We start from the raw sequence: 22,155 nt of genomic DNA, 5'->3' as shown, positions 1-22,155 counted from the left end.
GGGGGGGGGGGGTAAATTGTGTTGTGGAGAGGAAGCTTTGGGAGTTGATTAGACATTTTAGGGAAAAGGGAAGGGGAACTCTTGTAAAGAAAATGAGGAAAAATATAGACTATTTTTGCTACAACATTCTCGGTTATTGGAGAACTTGTCCTTTTATAAATGAATTTACTACACGAAATCGAACGAAAAAATGGAGTTAAATATTGTCAGATCCGCCTAGTAACCTAACTTCATCGAACACATTGTACGGGGAATCCCAATTTCCGAGAGCGAAAACGGACTGTAATAGAGGAACAGTCCGAATATCAAGTTGGCTCATCTTATTCCAATTTCCGACTATTCAATGTCTCAGAAGCGGGAAAATTCTTCTACCGATTTTATGTTCTCCCACTCGAAAGAATATCAAATTCACAAGAAAAGAAATTGAACAATTATTTTTTTTGGCTTTTTAAATTCATTTTTTCTCGTTACACTCAACGACTCAACTGGAGTTCATTCATACTACCTTAATAAACTTCCCACGATTCACCAAAATTATCAAGCGATCAAAATAAAAAACATTTAGGAAAGAATTGAAAATTCGTTGAAAAACTAGAGAATGAAACGAAAAAATTAATTGAAATCGATGAGATAAGGGGATTAATAATCTTTTTATTCGGTTTGTCATTGCAGCACATCACCATCGCCGGTGGTAACGGGGACAGGCACATCCATGTCCACGGTGCAGGAAACCAACAGCACCAACAGCGTCTTGTATCATCCGTCACATCACGCAACCTCCTCGGCTGCCACAATGGTACCAGCTGCCTCGCAGATACCAAACCGGACGCCGGGAGTCCTCTGTTGTCCATCTCTGAGGTGACCAATACTCTGCTCAACCAGTAGCAATAATGTGACAGCGCATCAGTCCAATGATGATCAATGTTACCATGTTCGATGATTTATTATGTTTGTATCATATTGGTAATGTGAGATTTATTTCTTCTGTCGATTTTTGTTCTCTCCCATTTTGTTTGTTACGTTTTTGGAGAATTGAAAATTACATATCAAATGAGCGCAAATGTCACGGATTGTCAGGAAATGGGTTGTGAAAAATTTTGAGTAGAATATTTCATGTCGGTGTATTTGATTGAAGAAATATTTATCATTGAGATGAATTTTTTGGAAATTGTTCTGAATCCAAAGGAGACAGCGACATTTCTGTTGAGACATTTTTTATAGGGTTGAATGAAAATTTTGTCGTCTCGTTTGGATCTCAAATGTTCTCGCAGAAACTGATTTTGAGGATATCCAAGTACTTTGGAGCTGACATTTCACAATGATTTTATATTAATAATAAAATCATTTATAAACAATCAATTTTACGCTATAAAAATCATTCGTTCGGAACTATAACAAATTTATTAATATTCAAAATTTTACCAAAAATCGACGTCATGTAAAAAAATAAGGTTTCCGAAAGTTTAAACAATATTCAATTATTTATCTTTATACAACGAATGTTTAAAAAATAATTATACCGTGCAAAATGTAATTTGAACATTCGGAATCTTCATGATGTTTTTTCAAATTTTTCACACGCAATTTAATTGACATATTTGACATTTGCAATTATAATGGCAATTGCAATTATTATTGCAAAAGATACTTGGATATCTTCAAAGTGAAGCCAAAAAATTATCAAATTCTTCAAATTTTCAATCCCCTTAATTCCAAAATTTATAATAACTAAATGAAAAAGAAATCGCATTTGACTTTCACCTTTCATCCTCGAATGCTTCTCTTCATTCAACCATAGTAACAAATTTCGGCCTATCTTCCTCTCCCTCACTCCTCAAAACAATCATCAATTATGTACAATACATCGCGCTTGTATAATTTTTCTACAGAAAAATAAAATACGTATTCTGTGATATGTGTTAGATAAATAACAAGAACACAATAATCGTCAGAGACGTACATGATTTTAATATTTATTAGTGTGAAAGTTAAATGATAGGTAGTGGCATTCTGTTTCTCTCTCTAAAATAGAAAGGGAAAAACTGCGAGAAATCATCAAACTTATGGTTTTACTTCTCACATCGTGCGAATGACTGGGAAATATCCAGAATAAATTGTTAGCCTGCATTATCAATTCCCTCCCTTCCCTCCCCGCCCCTTCCCCTCCCAGTCTTGCCAATATTTTGTTAATATGTTTGTAATTTTTGTACTTAATTAATTTATACACTATTTATGTGAAGAAAAAAAGAATGTGTTTAGGTATTTAGCGAAGCTAGATGAGCCTTCCAATATCTGTAAAATAGTTCTCATTTGCAAAGCCAAAGTGTTTTTTTTTCTTTGTTAATTAATTTGAATTGATGTTCGTACTATTTGAGGAAAAAAAATTGATCGATCAAGTTTTTTAATTATTTATTGCTGTGAATTTTGATAAATCTGGGGAAATTAATTGAATTGACTTTGCAACTGAGTGCAATGAATTACTGTCTTTAGTACCTTCTTTTAAACGATTTAATTGAATTGTTCGATTAAATAGCAGCGTTGCATTACGAAGGAGAAAAAGTTTCTAGTAGGTAATTAAGAAATCGAGTCTAGTCCATGTATAATGCGAATTTAGTAGTCCTACTGTGCTCTTCCTGAGAACAACTTGCATTATTTTGGGGGACTCATGTGGGTAATGATGGGGGTAAGAGTGGAGATGAGTGATTAATTATTATTAGACTTTCACTTCCGATGCAAGGATGTTCTCTTATAAGAGCATTGATGTATATTAATTGTATATTTACAACATGATATTCAGTAATGAGTAGATCAATTATTGATTTCTCAGCATTATTCACTGTAGAATGAAAATAAATTACGATTACGAGTATTTTGGGATCTCACAGAACACTTCCTTAGTAATCTTTTCTTTTTTTTTATGAAGACATCTCCAGAATTGTATAAAGGCGAAGGTGGAGAGCGGGGAATTATTCCAGAATCACTTCGCAAATATCTCTGAATCCATTTGGCCTGGAGCAAAATATCATGAGATATTTTCCGTTGGAAATTTTCTCGATCGTAAAAAAGGGCTTTTGACTATTGGCCAGTTTTGAATGAATATCTCGAAATCTGAAGGTGATAGCAAAATTTTCGTTATGACCTTTTTTGTAGAGGGAATTGAGGGCTACAAAAAAGGTCATTACGAAAATTTTGTTATCTCCCTTAGATTCTGAGATATTCCTCGAAAACTCAGCTAAGGGTAAATAGACTTGAACCGTTCCACCGCTTCGCTACTGAATAATTTCGGAGATATTCGTTAAATTATAAACTGAAGCTTTTTCAGAATTCACAACTGATCTGCAGATTATTTCGTGAATATCTCGAAATCCATAAATTTTGAGGAAAAAAATTCAACATTTTTTTGTAATAAATTTTCTCAACATCAAAAGAGTTTTCTGATATTTTTTTCTAAATAGTCAGGGATATTTTCGAAATAATCTGTCCCGTTTTCTTCGCATCTCCCGTTCTCCGCCACTTCACTATACAATTTTCCCTCAGTTTACAATTATTACGTACAATTGATTGAATTTTTTCTGTTCCACAGTGCGACACCGTGAATGAAAAATCTAGAAAAATAAGAACTGCTCCCTTCCATTGAAATGAATAATAAAAACATCGAAACGTAAACCGACCAATGGTCTCTGAGAAATCGTGATTGTCAGTCAAATCTCTAGACTCAATGTTGAATAATAGTTATATTGACGAAAGAATTAAAATGTAGGTAAAATGTGAAAAAACGGAAGTAATTAAATTTGAGATACTCTTGGTAAGGCTTAGTTCGTCCCAACAATTGCGACGATAATGACATATCATTAATAATTATTCAATATTCCATGAGAATCACTATTCCCCTAATAATTCACACGAGAATGTATTTATTTGATACCCCTCCCCTTACACGATCTAATTGATAATAGAGAAAAATCGATGAAAAATCTATTGTATCATATCATGCCAAATTGAAAAGGAAAATATGAGAAATTTTTACGTTCGAAGTAATTGATTCCGTAGAGTCTAATTAACAGTATCCATATCGCTAAATTTAAGATCTACAAAAAATGAAGAAATTAATTCGAAAATGTATCAAATGTTTATATGAAATAAATTATAAAATGATAGGAGTAAAATTTCTGGGTTTTCTTCATTTCATAATTTGAACAGGGATGGCCATCAATCATTGGAGTCTTCAATATTATGAGTAAATTTAAAAAACTGACGACTTACTAATTAAGAATCAACATTCACTTGGCGAAAAAATTCGATTTTGCCGAAAGTCGACTTTCCCCGTGAAAAAATCCAAGAATTTAAAGAAGAGAACTCATTCGGAAGTAAATTGCTATTTTATTAGCAACAATAACAACACTCATTTATAAAAAAAACAATTGTCAATACAAAAAAAATAAAAAAAACCCAGTTAATTACTCAAACAAGCGTGTAATTGGCTACTTAAAGATCGAAACTGAAAAGGGGAATTCCCAATTTTTATTCCACACATTTTTTTAATTTTGAAAAAAAACCCTTTCGTATTCCAAGTTTTAACCGCCTCCCTCAGCAAAATAAAACATCTCAACTTCAAATAAGACATTCAAATCTTCAACGAACGTTACTTTTTATTTACATTTACGTTGTGGAAGAAGTGGAGGCAAAAAACATTATTTACATGAACAAATATCGTGTTAATCTGCAGTCAATTTTACAAATCAACCTGAAAGAATCGGAATTAAGTATTAATTTTCCTTAAATGCATCACAGAGTGTAAAGCTAAATGAAGTTCTAAGTGTCCTTGGACTGTCCAGGCCTCTTCCGCCTCGTCATGGCGATTCCATTTTTGTGCTTGACCGAGGGTTTGACTCTTTGAGCGTGACGCTTGAGGATGTCATCGAGGGACAGACAGGATTCACAGGTGTCACAGTCGTTTACTTCAAGTGTGCAGAGATTGTGGCGCCATTTGTTGGTCGGATCCTTGTAGGCACACTCTGGAGTTATGTGGCTGTACAGCTGGTAGTCAGGACCTCCTGAGCATAATTTCAGACTTTGAACGTGATCCAGGAGGGTCTCGAAATCTTCCATGCTGTGGATCGACGAGGGCTTGTCTTTTAATACTGTTCGTGAATTCAAGAGGAAGATATCGAAGTTTAACTTCTCGTCGAAAACAATCTGCAATGGAGAGGAAATTACTTGTGAATTCGAGAGAATTTCAATTTGTTGAGGATTTCGTGAATTTGGAAAACAGTTTTCTGACATTTTTAAAATAAATTTCCTGATTTCAGAGATATCTTCAGAATAATTAGCATTATCTGTTTGAAATTGGTCTGAAACAAAATGATGAGATAATTATTCAATACTTCTGAAAAAATTCAATAGAAAACTTCAAACAGAAAAATCGAAATCTAATGATTTTTTTGGATCAAATGTATAGAAGAGCCTGCGTAAATAACAGATGCAATTTTAATTACAAAATGATATTTTCCACGAAATTTTGTTGAAATTAGTTTTTAAATATTGACGTGTTTTTGAATAAAAACTTGCTTAAACAAAAAGTAAATAAATATTTCTCAACCTAAATTTTTTCGTGTAGTTTCCAAGTGACCCTCACCTGTTTAATATAAAAAGGCTCCAATCCACTGCCGTCAACATTATGCATAATCATCTCACTGACAACAATCTTCTTAACTGGAAGCTCAGTACAGTGAATGGCCCAGGACCTGTTGGGAAGTGTCGAGACAGCGTCTTCAGAGTATCTAATACGATCAAACAATTTGTGCATGTTCTGATCAATCTCCTTCATGGCATAGCCCAAGTCATTGTCGTTCATGTTAACATCGTTACGCCCCTGGGATGCTGCGGGGGCTTCTCCCTTCGGGGCTTGTCTGTCGATAATTTCCTAGAAGCAAAATTCCATTCCACTAAAAAATTCAAAACAACAGGGAATTGCTCATTTCAATTTATAATCGGGGTACGTACGACGTCTTCAGATGCATTAGACTTCCCTGAGGAAGTCTCTGATCTCGAGGAATCATTTCCCGAGCTTTTACTATTGGTCAAGAGCTTCGGAGTTTTCTCTGTTGATGTTTTTCTGCAACAATGGATAGTAAATATTCAGAAATTAATTGATCAATTCATTTCAATTCACTTAAATTTAAGTTTCCTATTTTTTGTGTAGAACCTCGGTTATACTCTGGCTAAATCCTGAATATGCCCTGATTAAATTCCGGCTAGACCCTGATTAAACCTTGATTGAACCTTGATTAACCCGGACTGAAACCGAATTCGAGTCTTGAGAGGGTCTGAATGTAGAATTACTCGACAGAACCAAATAATACGCAAAATGTTGGTGACATTCCAATTGACGATAGTACTATGACCCGAAGAAATAGAAGAAGAGAATAGTGAAATAGGAATTTAAAAAAGAGAGAACCCATTCGGAAGCAAATGGCTAATTTATTAGCAACAATAACTATACTAATTTATAAAAAATGCAATTGTCCACTCGTTTCGGTTTTACTTACGTTGCACTCAGCCCATTCTTCAGTTTTACGGCCTTCTCCCTCGCAAGTAAGTAACCTTTCCTCTTCTTACTCTTTGGCATAATTATTCGATCAATAATTCAACAACAAACAACAGTAGAATAGTCAACACTCCTTTGTCACAACTAATCAGTCAATGATCGTTGAAAACTAGTGAGCAAGATCACTAAAAATGGCCGAGTGAGTTTGACGTTTAGTTGTCGTCGAAATACTGAACTAAAAACTCGAATTGTCTCCGATGGTAACAATTCTGCACTGATATACGAAAACAACACTCCAATTTGTCATCTTATCTCTACAAGGAGTGGATTTAGGAGAAAAAGTCCTATAAACTTTTTTGTACAAAATTTAATTCCCTACAAAAAAGTATTCTAAACATTTTCTCGTAAAATCACGCGTTACCGAGATAATGAGAAAATTAACAAAGTGATAATCTCTCTTCCATCGAAACGTGTTTCCTAACTCCCCATTTATCTCGAAAACGAATCGATCTAGAAGAAAAAATGAAAAAACTATTTTTGTAGGAAATTAAATTCTCAAAAAAAAATATTTTGTGACATTTTGCTCTACAACTACTAATTACCGAGATAAATTACAAAATAAACTACACGATAATGCCTCCGCAATCCAAGTTTCCTAAACCCCCATTTATCTCGCTAACAAGTTGATCTACAAGAAAAAATCAGAGAACCATTTTTGTAGGAAACTAAATTCCCCTCAAAAAATAATTTCTGACATTTTATTCTAAAACCACTCATTGTCGAGATAACTGCGAATTTAGAAAGCTGGTAATTAATCCTCAACGGGTAAACAAGAAAACATTAAATAAACTCCAATGAAATGGTGAACTACCGCCATCACTTGGTGAACACCATAATGATGTGATTCGCTACACCTGTGCCTCTTTGATCAGCTGTTACTCCTCGAATTATTGCGTCGATCATCACACTGATCACAACACTGATAACGTGATAACTGTCGCACTCATGTAGTTCCGGAGCTATGTACCATCGCATGAGGATCTTTACCCGCCTGTACGTACATTCGAACACAATTTCTAATGACGAGACGAGTGGAGTTGACAATTGACCGATGTTTTCAGGAAGGTATTGCGCTGATTGTTTTATAAGAGAATAAAAAAGGAGAAGAGACCCACCAACGTCTTGCACTTGTAGTTTGTGATTCCCCAGAGTTTTAATCACCATCGACAATATTTGGGGTGAGTATTGCCATTGGGTTCGCGAGAGGACTGATTTTTGAAACCTGTTCGTTGATGAGGGGCTGTTTTCCAGGGGAAGATGAGCCTGAGGAGGAACTCGTCGATGGACTCCTCGACAGGGGGGGACGATCTTAATGGCCCCATGTCGAAATTAACGAGCATGATCAGGCAGTCCAAGAAGGTCTTCGTGGGGAACTACACTGAGAGACGATATGTCCAGTCGGTACCGGCGTATAGGTGAATTTACGAGGGGAATTGAATTTTTGGGATAAACAATTTTACTGACATTCTGCCTCACATGTTTATAAAACTTTTTGGTGGAAAACCTGGCACTTCCCCGAAGAAATTTCAGTAAATTTCGATTGGAACTCTATAATAATTCTATTGGGGTTCTATTAACATTCTAATCTAAAAGTTGAATTATCTAACTCTCTAAATTTTATTGGAAAACCAAGGAATTTCTCTGAATTTCAATTGGAACTCCAAAGCAATTATTGGAGTTGCAATTACCTCTATCAGGAGTCTTGTACACGTGGTTCAATGTTGATGATAATTAGACGTGAGAAAAAGAGAGAAAAAAAAGAGAAATGAAAATGGCGATGAGACTAAACTTCCGAAAATATTGGGGTTGTATTAAAATTCAATTGAGAAGATCTAGTTTTTGGGAAAATTCTATTAAATTATGCAACTTCACCGTAACAGATTTACTGGAAATTCAGCTTATTGCAGGGACATCGTTTCCATTGATCCAGAGGAGAGTGAAGTTGTGAACTGCCTGACTGAGATCCAGAAGGTCGTTCGGGAGGAGTTCAGGGAGGAGAAGTGGCTGGGAATTACTTGTGAGTGGAATTCATCATATTTAGGGGAGCATGGGGCAAAATGAAACACGGGGCAACTGAAACAGTGGGAAAATCTCGTCATCTAAAGGAGATAGGACATTTTTGAAGAGGACCTTTTTTGTAGCTTGTAAAATTCTCTACAAAAAATGTTCTCATGAAAATCGTCCTATCTCCCTTAGATCACAAGATTTTCTTGCTGTTTCATTTCGCCCCGTGTTTCATTTTGCCCCACCGTCCCCTATGTATTCATTACGTCCCGATAATAAATTTCCCCTTTCCTACCCGTTTTCTCCTAGAGTAAGAATATGAGTAAGAATTTTTTTTATTGGTTTATGAGCAAGAATAGTTGATGAAAAATTTTTTATCGTAGGTAATATGGTCGACAATATCGTTGTAAATTACAACTTATGGGTGGAACTGGATAAAGTGCCCCTGGGAAAGCACTGGTTTCAGATTCGGTCCCTTAAAGTGAATCAGAACACGATTCAACTGCAGTTGAGGTATTTGAGGCCATATGAAGGGAGAGGGAGAGACTCGTTCTTTAATGAGTCTGCAGAATTCCCATCTTTCAATATAAAACAGGTGAATTACCAAGACAAGAATAGCGTCCCCTGATTAATTCAGTAATTTTACTTCAAAATACCATTAATCTCATTCTCTTAACATTTCAAGTCATTCTTTTGATTATAAAATTGCCTCGAAAATACGTGTTGAGGCAAAACATCAGAGATAATTTTTTTATAGAATTTCGTCAGCTTCTCACAAGAATTGAAATTTTTCCGTTCACAGATAATTACGTAATTAACAAAATCACGCAATTATCCATTTCCAAAGAAAAATAAACATCTCCACAAAGTGTTAATACAATGAAATTAATGTTTTTTAAAATTCCTTTCACGTTCTCATTCTTCTCATCACTCGAATTTCAGATTCTCACTTACCACAACGTCTGCGAAGTAGCCAAATTCAGTGCTGTATTAATAATGAGTATAATAACTGTTACTGGAAACCTCCTGTGGTACATAAGTGAATATTCCCTGCGATTAACTCGAGAACTATCGAATCTGATAAGAGTCCTGACACCCATCATCTTCGGACTCTACGAATTCATGACGAAATGCGTCGGTGGCTTCATGTGGCTGATCTACATGCTGTTCAGCGGCAATTCTGCCCCCAGGAACCCCCCACCCATGGCCATAATGGGGAGCAGTCCCCGACCCCTCCAGTACCGGAGGAGTTACTCCAACCAGAAGTTCAGATACTGATGGACGATAATTATTCACCAAGTATTACACCAAACAAATTTATCAATTCAGTCATCTTTCGATTTTTTAATTGTATTGAGGGGGATTTATTCGTGATCTTGATTTGATCATAAAGTGCTAATGAAGATTTTTAAAACCAAATGTAAAGATGTTTTATATTGATAATAGATACCTAGTATTATATTTTCGGAAGACTGATTGATTGACAGTTGATCATTTCCCAGGATTAAGTGGAGGAGGTTTAATAAATTTGAGCGAGTAAACATACATCAAATGTATTGATAATACAGTACGCTTTTAGGAATGATAGATTATTTTTTAATTCACTACTTGGGGAGTAGTGATTAACTTCAACTGATCAATTTTTTTTTGTTCTTTGTGAGATTATTGTTGTTTGTTTGATCATTTACTTGGTGATGCCGATAACACCACAGGCGAGACGAGCTCCAGCGTTGCCAGTGGTCTTGGAGAGCTCGTGGCCACCCTTTCCCAAGTCGTCAATGTCAGCATGAACCTATTCCCAAATTCAATGAATTAAATTGCCATCAACATTAATTCAATTTGTGTGAGGAACTGTAGGTTGCAGGGGATTTCGTAAATATCTTGAAATTGGATGGGTTTAGAAAAAAATGTCAAAAGATACTTTTTACGGAGAATTTTATGACCTACAGAAAAGCTTTTCTGACATTTTTCTCTAAATCCGTTATTTCTAGAGATATCCACAAAATAACGCAAAATAAAGTGAAAATTTAGTTTTAAAAATGAGAGAAAGGTTCTTAGGGTGGCTCGAGGGAAAATACTGACCACGAGGGTTCTCCCAATGATATTGTGAGCCCCCTGGAGCTGGATCTGTTTGTCTGAGATGCTGACCTTGGCAACACCGTCAGCACCAGCCTCAACGTTACCCAAGTCGCCTACATGACGCACTGCATCGGTTGGACCCCCGTGCTCTTTCCCAAGAGGGTTGAAGTGAGGTCCAGCACTTGTGCATCCTTCAACCAAAAGAAATAACTTCACCACCGAACCATAAAGTCCTGAATAAGGGCCTTAACAAAGGTATTAGACCAATTCTGAAAATATTGAATTTGAGGAAGAATATGCAGACTTCATTTCCTCTAATTTTTTGCTTCGAATATATTTTTTTACATATTCTGGTTTTCAAACGAAAATGCCAAAAATTGCCTTGCAAAGAATCCTGGTATTTACATTTTATGAATAAAGATGAATAAAGATTTGAATTGTTATGAATAAAGAAATGAATAAAAAGTCTCAAATAAAGAGAATTTTCCACAGAAAAGTACTGACATTTTTTGATAAACTTAATCTACCCGGAGACATTTACAAAATAAATTAAAAATCAACTCTTTTTTCGTTCAAATGAACTTTACCCAGTGCACATTCCACTCGAGGTAGCCAAGTTTTTCTCCACTCATGCATTACTTCGGGCTTCTAAACCTGAACTACGTAATATAAAAACATCTTTCTGAGGCAATTATGCAGTCATAATATGCAAAAACATCTCAACTTTATTCTGAAATTTCTTGTCGACGTTTCGAGTGCTAAATGTATTTTTTTATGAATGAGAATGGTTATTGTTGTTAATAAATTAGCAATTTGCTTTTGAACGAATTCTCTTTTTAAAATTCTTATTTCACTATTCTCTTTTTTTTCATGTCATAGCACTACCATCAATTGAAATGTCATCAAACGTAACACAAAAAATAGGAGACTTAAATTTTAGTGATTACGAAGCTCTCATTCACAGCAAAAAACAAGAAAACGAAGAGCACAACAATCAGGACATTAATGTTTATTAATAAGACCTAACGTCAATGTTGTTATGCAAGCCTTATTGGCCCAGCAATCAAGCAGATACGATGAGATACTAGTATCGACATTGATAGCGACACAACAGCTTCCAAAACTCAACAATCAATGACAAAACAACGGACAGAAGTCAAACTCAAAAAATGAATCGTTAATTTACCATTTGTGTTGTCTCCGAACTCGTGAATGTGGAAGCCATGTTGACCCTTGGCGAGACCGGTCACTTCGCCGGTGACCTTGACGGGTGCCGAGTCATTCTGCATCAGGAAAGAACACGGGAATTCATTGAACAGGAACGACAAATGCGTCTTGTTGCAGTTGCAAAGGATTTCGCACTCCAACATTAAATATCAGGAAATGGAAACGAATGCCTCACCTCCTGCTCGAAGAAAATCGTTCCCTTGACTTCCCCCTCGAGTACACAGACTGCCTTAACCATTTTCTCGAGGAACTCGCTAATTAACTTGTGCCTCTGACGACGGTTCAATCTCGAATGTTCAGTTTTAACGTTTGATATTCAATCTTGGTGCTGAATCACGCACCGAAGCCTCTTTCGTGCCGTGTGGAAATGATAGGAGATATTGCGCTTTCCTCTTTCTCGCGGGTATGTAATTTGCGACGGAATGATCGTAAACTGTGCCAAGTTGAAACGCCGCCTGGTGGGGGATCACTGGCGTTCGGCTGATAAAGCAGGGAATTCAACTTTGAGGAACTTTTTTTGAAAATTTAAGGATATCCACATGGATATCCTTAAATTTTCAAAAAATGTATCTTTTTCTCTTTTTTAATCTGATATGGATCACATTATAGATTCAATTATTTGCAATCATCAAATTTGTCAATTCAATTGCGTGAAAAAAATTTGAAACAATTATGAATATTCAGCGCCATTGAAATAATATTTTGCACTGAATTATTATTTTTTAAACATTCTTTGTTTATAAATAACTAACGGAAATTTTTTTTTTATTGTAAAATAATTAAATGAAATTGTTGTTGAAATTAATTTTTTTAGGCATGAAATTAATTTCTAGTAAAAATCTGAATTTGAGTAATGATTGAATAATTTTTAATAAATTATTTATAGAAAGCTAGGGGGCTACGCCCCCTGCTCATAATCCTTATGCTGATCCTTGTGACCCTTATTTGGACTAGTTGAGGCTATGATGTGGTCTGAATCAGACTGTGAAAGATGCTTGGATATTCCCAATGTATATCCCTAGAAAACACGTTTTTCTTAACACTGTCCCCATGTTTTTCATAGATAATGTTTATAATAGTTCCCCGCTACTGAAAAAATGTTGACTACACTGTACTACACAGTTTAGTAAATAACAAATAATGAAATCCGGTATATTCTCGAAAAACATCGTAAAAGATTGATAAATTCCGAATACGGCGAATTTTTTGTAGAGTTTTTACTACGCAGTCTCTGCGATATTCAACTCTATAAAACGAAAATTTCGTGAGAGCCTTTCTTACTTGATTCCAGAAATTAATTGACAAATAACTTCTCATTTGATTTAAACAGTTATTGTTGGCTGCATCAACAACACCTGAGGATAGAAAAGCTCAATAACTTATGAGAATGCAATCAATTAATTCACTCAGAATTTTTTCCGGAAAACCATTTCGTCGATTTCGTAATCGATGAGCGAATTGAGTTCCATACTTTTAACTGAACATTTCTCCCCGTGCAAAGTTTCTCTATTCTCAGTTAGTCATGTCCCTTCCGTTTGCACGATGAATCAAACGGTTTTCTGGGTGTGACGGATATTTCGAAACTCGATGACGCATCAACGATGTTTTTTATCCCCATACATATCTATACCGTCAAGGTGAGACGATCGAGCTTATCACAATATTATCAGTGTTGAACTACCTATGACCGCTATACCCCGTTCCACTGGTAGAATCGTTGTAACGATCGAATCTGCTGGAGCGTAAGAAGCACAATCGAAGTCGCGAGAGAGTCTCAACAGGATGAAGTGTCTTCTAAGTGTCATCCTCTTGTCGCTGGGAACAACGTGGGCAGCAAAAATCTGTAAGCTTTTTCCTCTCATTCGAGCCAACACTTTAGTCCTCGAATTGATAAAGAATTTTGTTTTCTTCATGTGCAGATCGCCTATGTGCACCAGACGACATTAGCGATTCAGAGTGTAGTTTATTGGCGAAGGGTGATAGCCCCGTGCTTTGCGAAAGAGTTACAGACCGAACGGAATGCGCTATTAAGATCGCTAAGGGTCGCGCACATTTTGGCGTTTTCAATGCTGAGGAACTGCTGCTCGCTTATCATTTCTACCCGGATGAGATCAAGCCGATTGCACAGCTACGGCACAGGGAAAGGAGAAATCGTTAGTAGAATTCTCTATTCTCCGGATAAATGGGCAACATGGGAGTAAAGCCACGTTCCAGTGATTACTCGATCGTTATTTTATCGACATTCGACGGAATGAATCATCGATGTTTGATCAGTCACAGGGAAAAAAGTTATCGATTTCAATCGAATTTATACCGAATCCTAGAGATTTTTCAGTGAGAGTTGGAGACAACTGCTCTAATTTTCTGTTATTTTTGGTTAAATTCTGGAATTTTAGTCAAGTTCTGGAATCCAGTACTTTGGACTCTCAAGATAAAAACCTTGGAGTTCTGAAATTGTGATCCCAATCTGAAATTATCCTCGTTACACGAGAAAGATTTTTCAGAAGAATTCCCCTCCTTAATCGCGTGATAAATATTTGATTTCCGTGAAGCGCAAACATTCGGAGATTTAAAATTTAATAGAAAAAGCTAACGATTTCGTTACAAAATTCTATTGGATTTCTATTGAACTTTCTATTAGTTTTTGGCCGATTCTATTGAAATGTTCAGTAGAAAATATTTAATGGAAAAAGTCAATAGAATTCGATTTTTCTATATAACTTATTCTCTTCAGATATTTTCTGTAGAATTTCCTCGGTTCAAATTTTCCAAGTTTTTTTCATCCGAGAGATGAAAAATTCAAATGTAAATTTAAGTGTAAATTTACTTCTCTCAAGTAAATATGGCAACCAAACGGTACACCGAATAATTTTATTTCTCTAGGAGAGTACGACTTCCAAAGTGTTGTCGTTGTCCCCGAATCATTCAACTCAAACGAAGGTCTAGCGGGCCTAAAAAATGGTGGATTGTGTCACCCCGGCTTTTCCAAGTCTCAAAACTGGAACGATTACATTCTGAAATTCTTTGAGAGAAAGGCGTGGAGTCACCAATGCAACGGCGACGTCTCCGTCGCCGAAAATGAAGCGATCAATCTCAAGAACTTCTTCGGGAGAGCTTGCCGGCCTGGCAAATGGGTTGAGGATCCGGCTGAGGACAAGCGATTGAGTGAGTGCTCCTCCGAATCTTCAATACCCGGAGAAAAAAATTGCGGAAAAATTATCAAACAAGTGATGTAATCGTGGAGCGGAATACATTTCTAGAATTTCTAAAATACGAGAAAATAGTGAATTTTCCCCGCTGACTTCAGTAAATTTCCTAAAAACAAATGCAATTTATGCCGAAACTGAAATTTACCATTCATGCAAATTAAACTATCTCCCTCCACGATTACCATTCGTATAGTAAAATTTACCGCGGTTTTCTAGTGCTTTTTATTCGACCTTTCTCTCCGTGAAGAAATACACAATTGGCTCCATTCTTCTTCCAGAGCAAAAATATCCGCAACTTTGCGAACTCTGTGATAATAATCATGATTGTGCTTATTATAACAACGACCACCATGGACACATGGGAGCGCTGGAATGTTTAGTATCTGGTCGGGGGAAGGCTGCATATGTGGCGTATGACTACGCTTACCAATACTTCGGGGTAAAATATTCAGTTTTTAATTTATTAGTTGAGATTAGATTAGACATTTTTAGTTATGATTATATTTTTGTAAAAAAAAATAATAATTAAAAATCTACGATAAAATATATGTGAATATATAGAATATATTCTATATATTCTATTTTTTAATAGAATACTATAATGAATTAAATTGATTTTTTTTTATTACATAAATATAATAATATTAATAATAATGAAATGTAATAATTATAAAACTGAAAAATCAATTATTTGAAATAATAATAATTCTTTTTAGGAAAATATAATAATAGATCCCCTTAATGGTCATTACTTGCAGGTGAATCTCACCGGACCAGAGCCACGAGTAACGAAACCAGGATTCCAATTTCTCTGTCCGAATGGATCGCTCAAACCTTTAACAGTATCCGAGCCATGCGCGTGGATTGGCCAGCCATGGAGTGCAGTTGCAGTAAAAAAGTATGTGCGCAAGTTGAAAAACAATTTATATAGAGAAGTTAAATTTTGATTCATTTTAATTATGAGGAATTTTTCCTTGAATTCAGAGTGATTTTAATGAAATTAAGACACATTTTCTCTTATTTTGACGGAATTTCGGTCCTTCAGAAACTTTTGAACAGAAACATTTGAAATTCAGAACTTTCGGGTTCTTAAAACGAAACCCTTGAACTTCTTCAATCAAGAACACATCCGGATTCTCAAATCAAGAACAATTTCGGCTGAATTAATATTGAATTAATGAAATTAATTTCCAATGTTTTTTATTTCAAACTTTTAAAGTTCTTTCTTTTAAGAATGCAAAAATTCTTATTTAGGAAATTCTTCCCCTCGAAATAATGTTTTTAGTATTAAATTTTGATACTAAATTTTTAGTATAAAAATAGAACAATATCCCTATTTCTTCCAGGGATCGGTCCTCAGAGCTCGTCTCGTCATTGAAAACATGGCTGGCGTCTCCTTTCGTCCCTGACAGTTGGAAAGACACTCTGAACAAAATCCTCAAAAAAGAAGGAGAAATAAGCAATTACACCGAGGATCAGACGCTAAGTACTTACTTAGCAACTGGCCGAGAGATCAATTTACCCGAAAAACCCTGTGGAAACACAATTCGTTGGTGTACAATCTCCCCCCAGGAGACTGGAAAGTGCAGATGGGTAGCGAAAGAGGCTCTTCTCCTCGGAATTGAACCCAAGTTCACCTGCGTCGAGACCAATTCCACATTCGATTGTCTCCGGACTATATCGAAAAATCTCGCTGATATCATCACTATAGACTCCAACTACGGATATTTGGCCAGAACGTAAGTGAAACAAAATCGCTCCTTGTTTCGAAGCAATGAGAAAATTTAATTGAAAAAGCTAGCATTCGTCAAAAAATTGTATTGAATTATTATTGAACTGCCATTAAAAATCCTATTCATTCTTTACGAGAATGAATGGGGAGCATGAATTTTTTTGAATTCTCTAATCTCAAGGTTGGGACCTGAATAATTCATTTTTCATTCACAAACGTTTGACATATTGCTCATTAATGAATAATTAATTATTAAAAGTTAAAGATTTCAAAGAATATTGCTCCATAATTGTCGCCGTTTAGCAATCAATATGTTACGAGTAATGTGTATAGGGAAATTAGAAAGAATTGAGCTTCCTGCAAGTTCCCTATTCCTCGATATAAATTTTTTAGGCTCTCCACAATTAATTTATTCTCTTCTCATTAGAAAAATCAAACAAAAAAATGTAGAATAAGTCCTATAGAAAAGTTCAATTCCATAATAAATAAATAGAATTGGTAAAAACAGTAATCGAATTCCAAACAAAAGTCCAATAGAAATTCAATATAATTTCCCAGCGACTGCAGTAGTAATTTTTTTTGCGAATTTCGTCGGTCGTGTCAATTCTATTGAGATTTTTATTTTCCCATTCAGCATTTTTAATCTAACGACATTACTATATGTCGAACCAATGAAGACGATGAACAGTGCAATAATAGCAGTCGTAAAGAATTCGCAATCACCGAAATTTGGTAGTTTCAAAAGTCTGAAAGGAAAGACCGCGTGCTTTCCTGAATACGGAGGAATCGCTTGGTTGTCACTGATCAATGTCGCTCGCAATCAAAAAATCATACCGGACACCTGCGATTATCCCCAAGCCCTGGCTGGCTTGTTCTCCGGGGCCTGTACCCCTGGAATCAACGACACGGATCATTCAGATGTGACTACCAAAGTGGAAGTAGTGCAACAACTTTGCTCTTCTTGTCCTTTGCAAGCCGACAACTCCACATGTTCCGCGAGTCCTGATAATACGTTCTATGGAGATGAAGGGGTTCTGGATTGTCTCGATGGCCCTGGAGATATTGGGTTTGTGGAAATAAAGAATGTTGGGGGAGAACTGCGAGCAGGGAAGATCAGGCCTGATGATTATAGAGTATTATGCAAGAATGGGAGTCTGGCGGTCAATACTGGATTCAATATTGACAGCAATTGCGCCCTGTCTGTCACCATTGATAGCGAGGTATGTAAAATTTATATTTGGGACATTCTTAGTTGAGATGTTCACGTAGATACCTCTACATGATTTCATTATGGGGGGTCATTTATTGAAAAGTCGCCACACCACAACGCCATTCATCAGAATTTTAACAAACTCTAGATTCTTCTGGAAGATTCGAAATTTTTTTCTGAAACACAAAAACGGGCCGCCGGATGAAACTTATACTACTCGATAGATTTTTCGACGCAGAATCCGAATCTGTTTGTTGAAATGCGCTCAAACGTATTGTGACTCAGAAAAAAATTCTGAATTCGGAAAAATGAAAGAAATCGATCAAGTTCAAAAAATAAAAAGTCAGTGAATTTTCCTTCTATTGAGTCGGGGAGAAAATAGGAGGCTCGGGATTCTCAGAAGGATGGAGTGGAGAAGAGTATATTTGAATAGGTTTCCCCGTAATAGGCTGAAAAAATGAAAAAAATGAAAAATAAAAATGAAAAATAAAAAATAAAAAAATAAAAATAAAAAATAAAAAATAAAAAATAAAAAATAAATCGTTCAGATTTTTTCTATGTTTGAAATATTCATCTTTTTTGAAGGTCCTGGGGAGATCTAGCAACCGAGCTGTTGAGAATATGGACACCACCATCGCTCTTCTGAACCTTGAGGCTTGGTTGGGGTACACTTCTCGCGCCAGGCGAACGATCAGAATCTACGACTCATTCACAGGATACCGTGATCTACTGTTTAAAGAAACAACAGTGGCGTTGAGGCCCAAAGACTCGGATGTCGAAAGCGTCGTAGCTTACAAAGAGTTGTTTGAGAATTTCGAATCCTGCCGGAATTCCGGAGTGGGAATAATTAGTAATACTCTCACTACGGTTGGAGGTGTAATCATTGCCATAATTATGCTTACTCAATAATTACCCTCAACAGCATTATGATTAAGACACCAATAAATCTGCATATGACATTATTTTCTAATTCAATGATTCTCCGTTGAGGGGAGGATTTGCGATGTATTTTTGAGTTGAGGGTTTGTAACAATGACATCAATAAAATATACTTTCGGAAACTTGTGAGTCTTTCTTCAATTATACTCATGCAATTCATCGATTGAATCAGCGGTTTCATATTAATGCAAGTAAAAAGAAAAAATTAATTTTTTAATTATGAATATTGTAACGGGGCCAATCTTTGCTGCGACAAAAATGGGCGTTAACTCTCGCTTTTCACTTGAAAAGTTCACACGCTGGATGGAGCTCGAATATGTAGGCGTCAGTTGCTCTTTGTCTCGACGGGAAAACAAACCGAAAATTACTTAATAAAAAAAATGAATAGAACCTGAATTACTTTCCTCTACTTTAATTCAGAACTTGATTTGAGAGAGGGATAAAACAATTACATAATGCTAAAATAATTTTAAAGTCAAGTGACTTTTTAAAAGTGCAGTGATAGAGTAAAAAGTCATCACTTAATTTTACTTATCTTGCAAATTTCGCGCCCTTTTTTTGAATTCAAACCACACAAGCAGATAAACGTCGGTAAAGTTTTAATCGACATAAATGTTATTGATCTTACCGACAAGCCGATGAAACTTTCACGCATTGTCGAGTGGTCTCTCGTCGCCGGCTCCGAGAACTTCAATATTTCCTCCTCTAAGAATAACTCCAATTGACACCGTGAAATTGTCAATTCCCCGTTGAAATAAATCACGATCGTCCGTGATCAGTTGGAAAATAACGCATTAATAAAATGGAGGGCCTGCTGGAGCGTCTGCGAACCATTGGGTAATTATCGTGAGGTTAACCATTCACTTCGACGCTAAAAACCGAATAGAAATCATCCAAAACCTGAATGTGAGTGATAATTCTCTTCCCCTTTCGCCTTTCCTATCCCCAGGTACGAGGGGCCCTTGCTGGAGTCAAGTAGACTCCACGAAGCTCTGGGGAGGGGTCCCAAGTCGACGGACTTCACTGCCCTCGTGGCCTGGCTGTCAGAGCAATTGTCAATTTTCGGTAATTTCGAGGAACGTGTGCATCCAACAGCTAGTCCCGAAGACTCCAGTTCATTTTTGCTCGAGTTGAGCACATTCCTGAAGGAATTGGGCTGTGTCAATACTCAGTTCATGTCTGGGAATCTCAATCAAAGACTGGGAACGAGGAGCGAGAGGATGCTTCTGCTGGAGTACCTGATTCACGAGCTCATGGCTAGCAAAATCATTGAGGCGACGAAACCTGACACTGGGGCGAAGCTCCAAGTGACAATTGTGAGCAGTGATATCCATATTCATCAATCATAATTACCGTTAAATTATAAAGTCCTCAATCTTTAACATAAATTTTGAAATTTTAAATACTACATTAACCGTCAATTTGTACATTCAAATTTTTAATATTCTATTAACCAATAATTTAGGGAGGAAGATGGGCGATTATTTGGATAATCGAAAATCAAGTACCTAAATTTAGAATTAACTTAACGGAAAATTTACATTTCAATATTAACAAATATTTTCCCCAATAATCGGAAAATTTAGTTATTAAATTTTATAATGTATTAAATTTGATAAATATCGTTAAACTTTGAACAACATAAGGAGATAATTCTCCTTAATTATTCTTAATATTGGCCATCCCTGATTGTGAGTCCATAATCGTCTCTCTTCACTCCTGAATTCATTGCAGTTATTTCGAATAGATTTTTCATGGATTGAGTGGATTTTTAATTTTGTTTATTTTTTTTTTATTTGAGATGGCTTTGAATTTGTTTTTTCATTCATTCAGCACGAGAGTGACACTGCCAGGAGCCTCAAGGACATGCTGATTGCCCTGGAGTTTGGAAAACCTCCAGACAACATCACTGCTGGTCAATTGTTTAAGAAACTCGAGGAGAAACTGAAAACTGTGATTTCCTCGGCTCCGAAGGATTTGCTTGGTAAGCCACTGGTCATGGGAGAGTTATCGAGGGAACAATGGGGGAAGATTGATCAGCTCCAGGAGGAAATGCGGGAGGAGTTCACGATCCGGAGGGAGATGTTGCTGAAGAGATTGGATGTCACTGTTCAATCGTTTTTGGTAATTACGATTTCTAATGATTTGGTAATTCTGTAATTATAATTTGCAACGATTTGGTAATTATGCTCCTCATCTGTCTGAGTCGTCTGATCGACCATCATCTTCCTTCTGTTCATCTTAGTCAGGATCAGTTTAATCCCCTGAATATTACTGCTCACTGCCCTCTCGTATTTCTTCCTCTCAGTCTCCTTCCTCAAGAACTCGAACTTCTTCCCTCGTTTGTACTCTTCGAGAACTTGTTTGAGGGGAAAGTAGTTCCTTTCTTCAGACTCTGGGAGCTTCAGGTGGAAGACATCAGAGATTATCTCGCTCAGGCACTTCATTTTTGTCTCTCGAGGATCATTAGTGTCTCCAAGGTCTGGGACTCGTCATCAAAAATGTTCGGAGACATTAATTTCATTACCTGACAAAAAATTCCCTTGATCTACCCCTCAAATTAAACAAATAAAATGTAAAAAGTCCCCAACAAATCCTCATGCATCCATTACCCCCAAATAATCTCTTAAAATAATGAATTCGCAGTGGTCAGACCGAATAAAAGCGAAAGAGGGTCAACTCACCAGCTGTTACCACTCGAAACGCGACAAAATGTCGAGTCAGCCGTCAGTAACAATTTCCCAACTACTAGCAGCTAGAGACGATCTGGCGATAATTGAAAAAACGAGTAGTGCAGCAGTGCGGAAGAACACCCAGAGCAGTGTCACAAAGGTCATTATAGGAGCTGTGCCAGATAGGGGGGGCAGAACGAGTGAACAAGCCCCACCACCGCCGGAGATGCCATCCTGGCAGAAGGACAGAGCACCAGATGCATCCAGGGGTGGGCGAGGAGGCGGCAGGGGAGGGGGAAGAGGGGGTGGAGGTAATTATAGAGACCACAAGGACGCGTCCTCGAATTTTGGACAGAATAGGAACTGGCAGGACCAGCAGCAGAGCTCGGGGTCCTATCAGGATGATTACAGAGGGGGCGGGTATCAGAGGGGGGGCCATCAGGGGGGCTACAATAGGGAGGGGAGGGGCGGGAGGG

General features: G+C 36.6%; 6 protein-coding genes across 6 annotated transcripts in view; 4 read left to right on the top strand and 2 right to left on the bottom strand.

Moving 5' to 3' along the window:
• LOC107045119 (aryl hydrocarbon receptor protein 1) overlaps nt 1-1,282 on the top strand; it is a 112,668-nt gene extending 111,386 nt beyond the window's left edge. The window contains exon 9 of the mRNA XM_015267256.2: nt 673-1,282. Within this exon, the coding sequence (XP_015122742.2) occupies nt 673-862 (190 nt within the window). The 3' untranslated portion in view covers nt 863-1,282. The remainder of the gene's footprint in view (nt 1-672) is intronic.
• Nucleotides 1,283-4,631: 3,349 nt separating this feature from the next.
• On the bottom strand, nt 4,632-6,756 carry LOC107045124. Its single transcript, XM_015267260.1, has 4 exons — nt 6,549-6,756; nt 6,004-6,115; nt 5,636-5,923; nt 4,632-5,196 (listed from the first exon to the last, which is right to left on the bottom strand). Exons 1-4 carry the CDS (start codon nt 6,626-6,628, stop codon nt 4,813-4,815), a joined length of 864 nt encoding a protein of 287 aa, XP_015122746.1. The 5' UTR covers nt 6,629-6,756; the 3' UTR covers nt 4,632-4,812.
• A 704-nt stretch (nt 6,757-7,460) lies between these two features.
• Nucleotides 7,461-10,156, top strand: LOC107045152. The gene is made up of 6 exons (XM_015267309.1): nt 7,461-7,600; nt 7,669-7,785; nt 7,859-8,022; nt 8,515-8,624; nt 8,995-9,206; nt 9,554-10,156. Exons 3-6 carry the CDS (start codon nt 7,865-7,867, stop codon nt 9,887-9,889), a joined length of 816 nt encoding a protein of 271 aa, XP_015122795.1. The 5' UTR covers nt 7,461-7,600; nt 7,669-7,785; nt 7,859-7,864; the 3' UTR covers nt 9,890-10,156.
• LOC107045154 (superoxide dismutase [Cu-Zn]) lies at nt 10,149-12,360 on the bottom strand. The gene is made up of 4 exons (XM_015267310.1): nt 12,093-12,360; nt 11,877-11,973; nt 10,694-10,881; nt 10,149-10,403 (listed from the first exon to the last, which is right to left on the bottom strand). Exons 1-4 carry the CDS (start codon nt 12,153-12,155, stop codon nt 10,296-10,298), a joined length of 456 nt encoding a protein of 151 aa, XP_015122796.1. The 5' UTR covers nt 12,156-12,360; the 3' UTR covers nt 10,149-10,295.
• A 1,238-nt stretch (nt 12,361-13,598) lies between these two features.
• On the top strand, nt 13,599-19,129 carry LOC107045118 (transferrin). The gene is made up of 8 exons (XM_015267255.1): nt 13,599-13,760; nt 13,837-14,070; nt 14,801-15,082; nt 15,405-15,565; nt 15,885-16,024; nt 16,473-16,865; nt 17,493-18,078; nt 18,654-19,129. Exons 1-8 carry the CDS (start codon nt 13,700-13,702, stop codon nt 18,975-18,977), a joined length of 2,181 nt encoding a protein of 726 aa, XP_015122741.1. The 5' UTR covers nt 13,599-13,699; the 3' UTR covers nt 18,978-19,129.
• Nucleotides 19,130-19,654: 525 nt separating this feature from the next.
• Nucleotides 19,655-22,155, top strand: part of LOC107045109 (protein FAM98A) — a 3,599-nt gene continuing 1,098 nt past the window's right edge. The window contains exons 1-4 of the mRNA XM_015267244.1: nt 19,655-19,844; nt 19,957-20,323; nt 20,841-21,131; nt 21,654-22,099. Coding sequence (XP_015122730.1) covers nt 19,810-19,844; nt 19,957-20,323; nt 20,841-21,131; nt 21,654-22,099 — 1,139 coding nt within the window. The 5' untranslated portion in view covers nt 19,655-19,809. The remainder of the gene's footprint in view (nt 19,845-19,956; nt 20,324-20,840; nt 21,132-21,653; nt 22,100-22,155) is intronic.

Source organism: Diachasma alloeum, unplaced genomic scaffold, assembly GCF_001412515.2.
Source record: "Diachasma alloeum isolate Michigan unplaced genomic scaffold, Dall2.0 Dall_scaffold_00879, whole genome shotgun sequence".
Lineage (NCBI taxonomy): Eukaryota > Metazoa > Arthropoda > Insecta > Hymenoptera > Braconidae > Diachasma > Diachasma alloeum.
This window is presented reverse-complemented; position numbering and strand designations above follow the sequence as displayed.

Bases quoted from the DNA above. Each gene is read 5' to 3' on its own strand.
- LOC107045152 (XM_015267309.1), top strand. From the start codon at position 7,865: ATGAGCCTGAGGAGGAACTCGTCGATGGACTCCTCGACAGGGGGGGAC. The intron at 8,023-8,514 runs GTGAATTTACGA...AGCTTATTGCAG, and splicing joins CAGTCGGTACCGGCGTATAG to GGACATCGTTTCCATTGATC. The intron at 8,625-8,994 runs GTGAGTGGAATT...TTTTTATCGTAG, and splicing joins GAAGTGGCTGGGAATTACTT to GTAATATGGTCGACAATATC.
- LOC107045124 (XM_015267260.1), bottom strand. From the start codon at position 6,628: ATGCCAAAGAGTAAGAAGAGGAAAGGTTACTTACTTGCGAGGGAGAAG. The intron at 6,116-6,548 runs GTAAGTAAAACC...CCATTGTTGCAG, and splicing joins AAGAATGGGCTGAGTGCAAC to AAAAACATCAACAGAGAAAA. The intron at 5,197-5,635 runs GTGAGGGTCACT...TCTCCATTGCAG, and splicing joins AGCCTTTTTATATTAAACAG to ATTGTTTTCGACGAGAAGTT.
- LOC107045118 (XM_015267255.1), top strand. From the start codon at position 13,700: ATGAAGTGTCTTCTAAGTGTCATCCTCTTGTCGCTGGGAACAACGTGG. The intron at 14,071-14,800 runs GTTAGTAGAATT...TTATTTCTCTAG, and splicing joins GCACAGGGAAAGGAGAAATC to GAGAGTACGACTTCCAAAGT. The intron at 15,566-15,884 runs GTAAAATATTCA...CATTACTTGCAG, and splicing joins ACGCTTACCAATACTTCGGG to GTGAATCTCACCGGACCAGA.
- LOC107045154 (XM_015267310.1), bottom strand. From the start codon at position 12,155: ATGGTTAAGGCAGTCTGTGTACTCGAGGGGGAAGTCAAGGGAACGATT. The intron at 11,974-12,092 runs GTGAGGCATTCG...TTCCTGATGCAG, and splicing joins CGATTTTCTTCGAGCAGGAG to AATGACTCGGCACCCGTCAA. The intron at 10,404-10,693 runs GTCAGTATTTTC...ATTTGGGAATAG, and splicing joins TCATTGGGAGAACCCTCGTG to GTTCATGCTGACATTGACGA.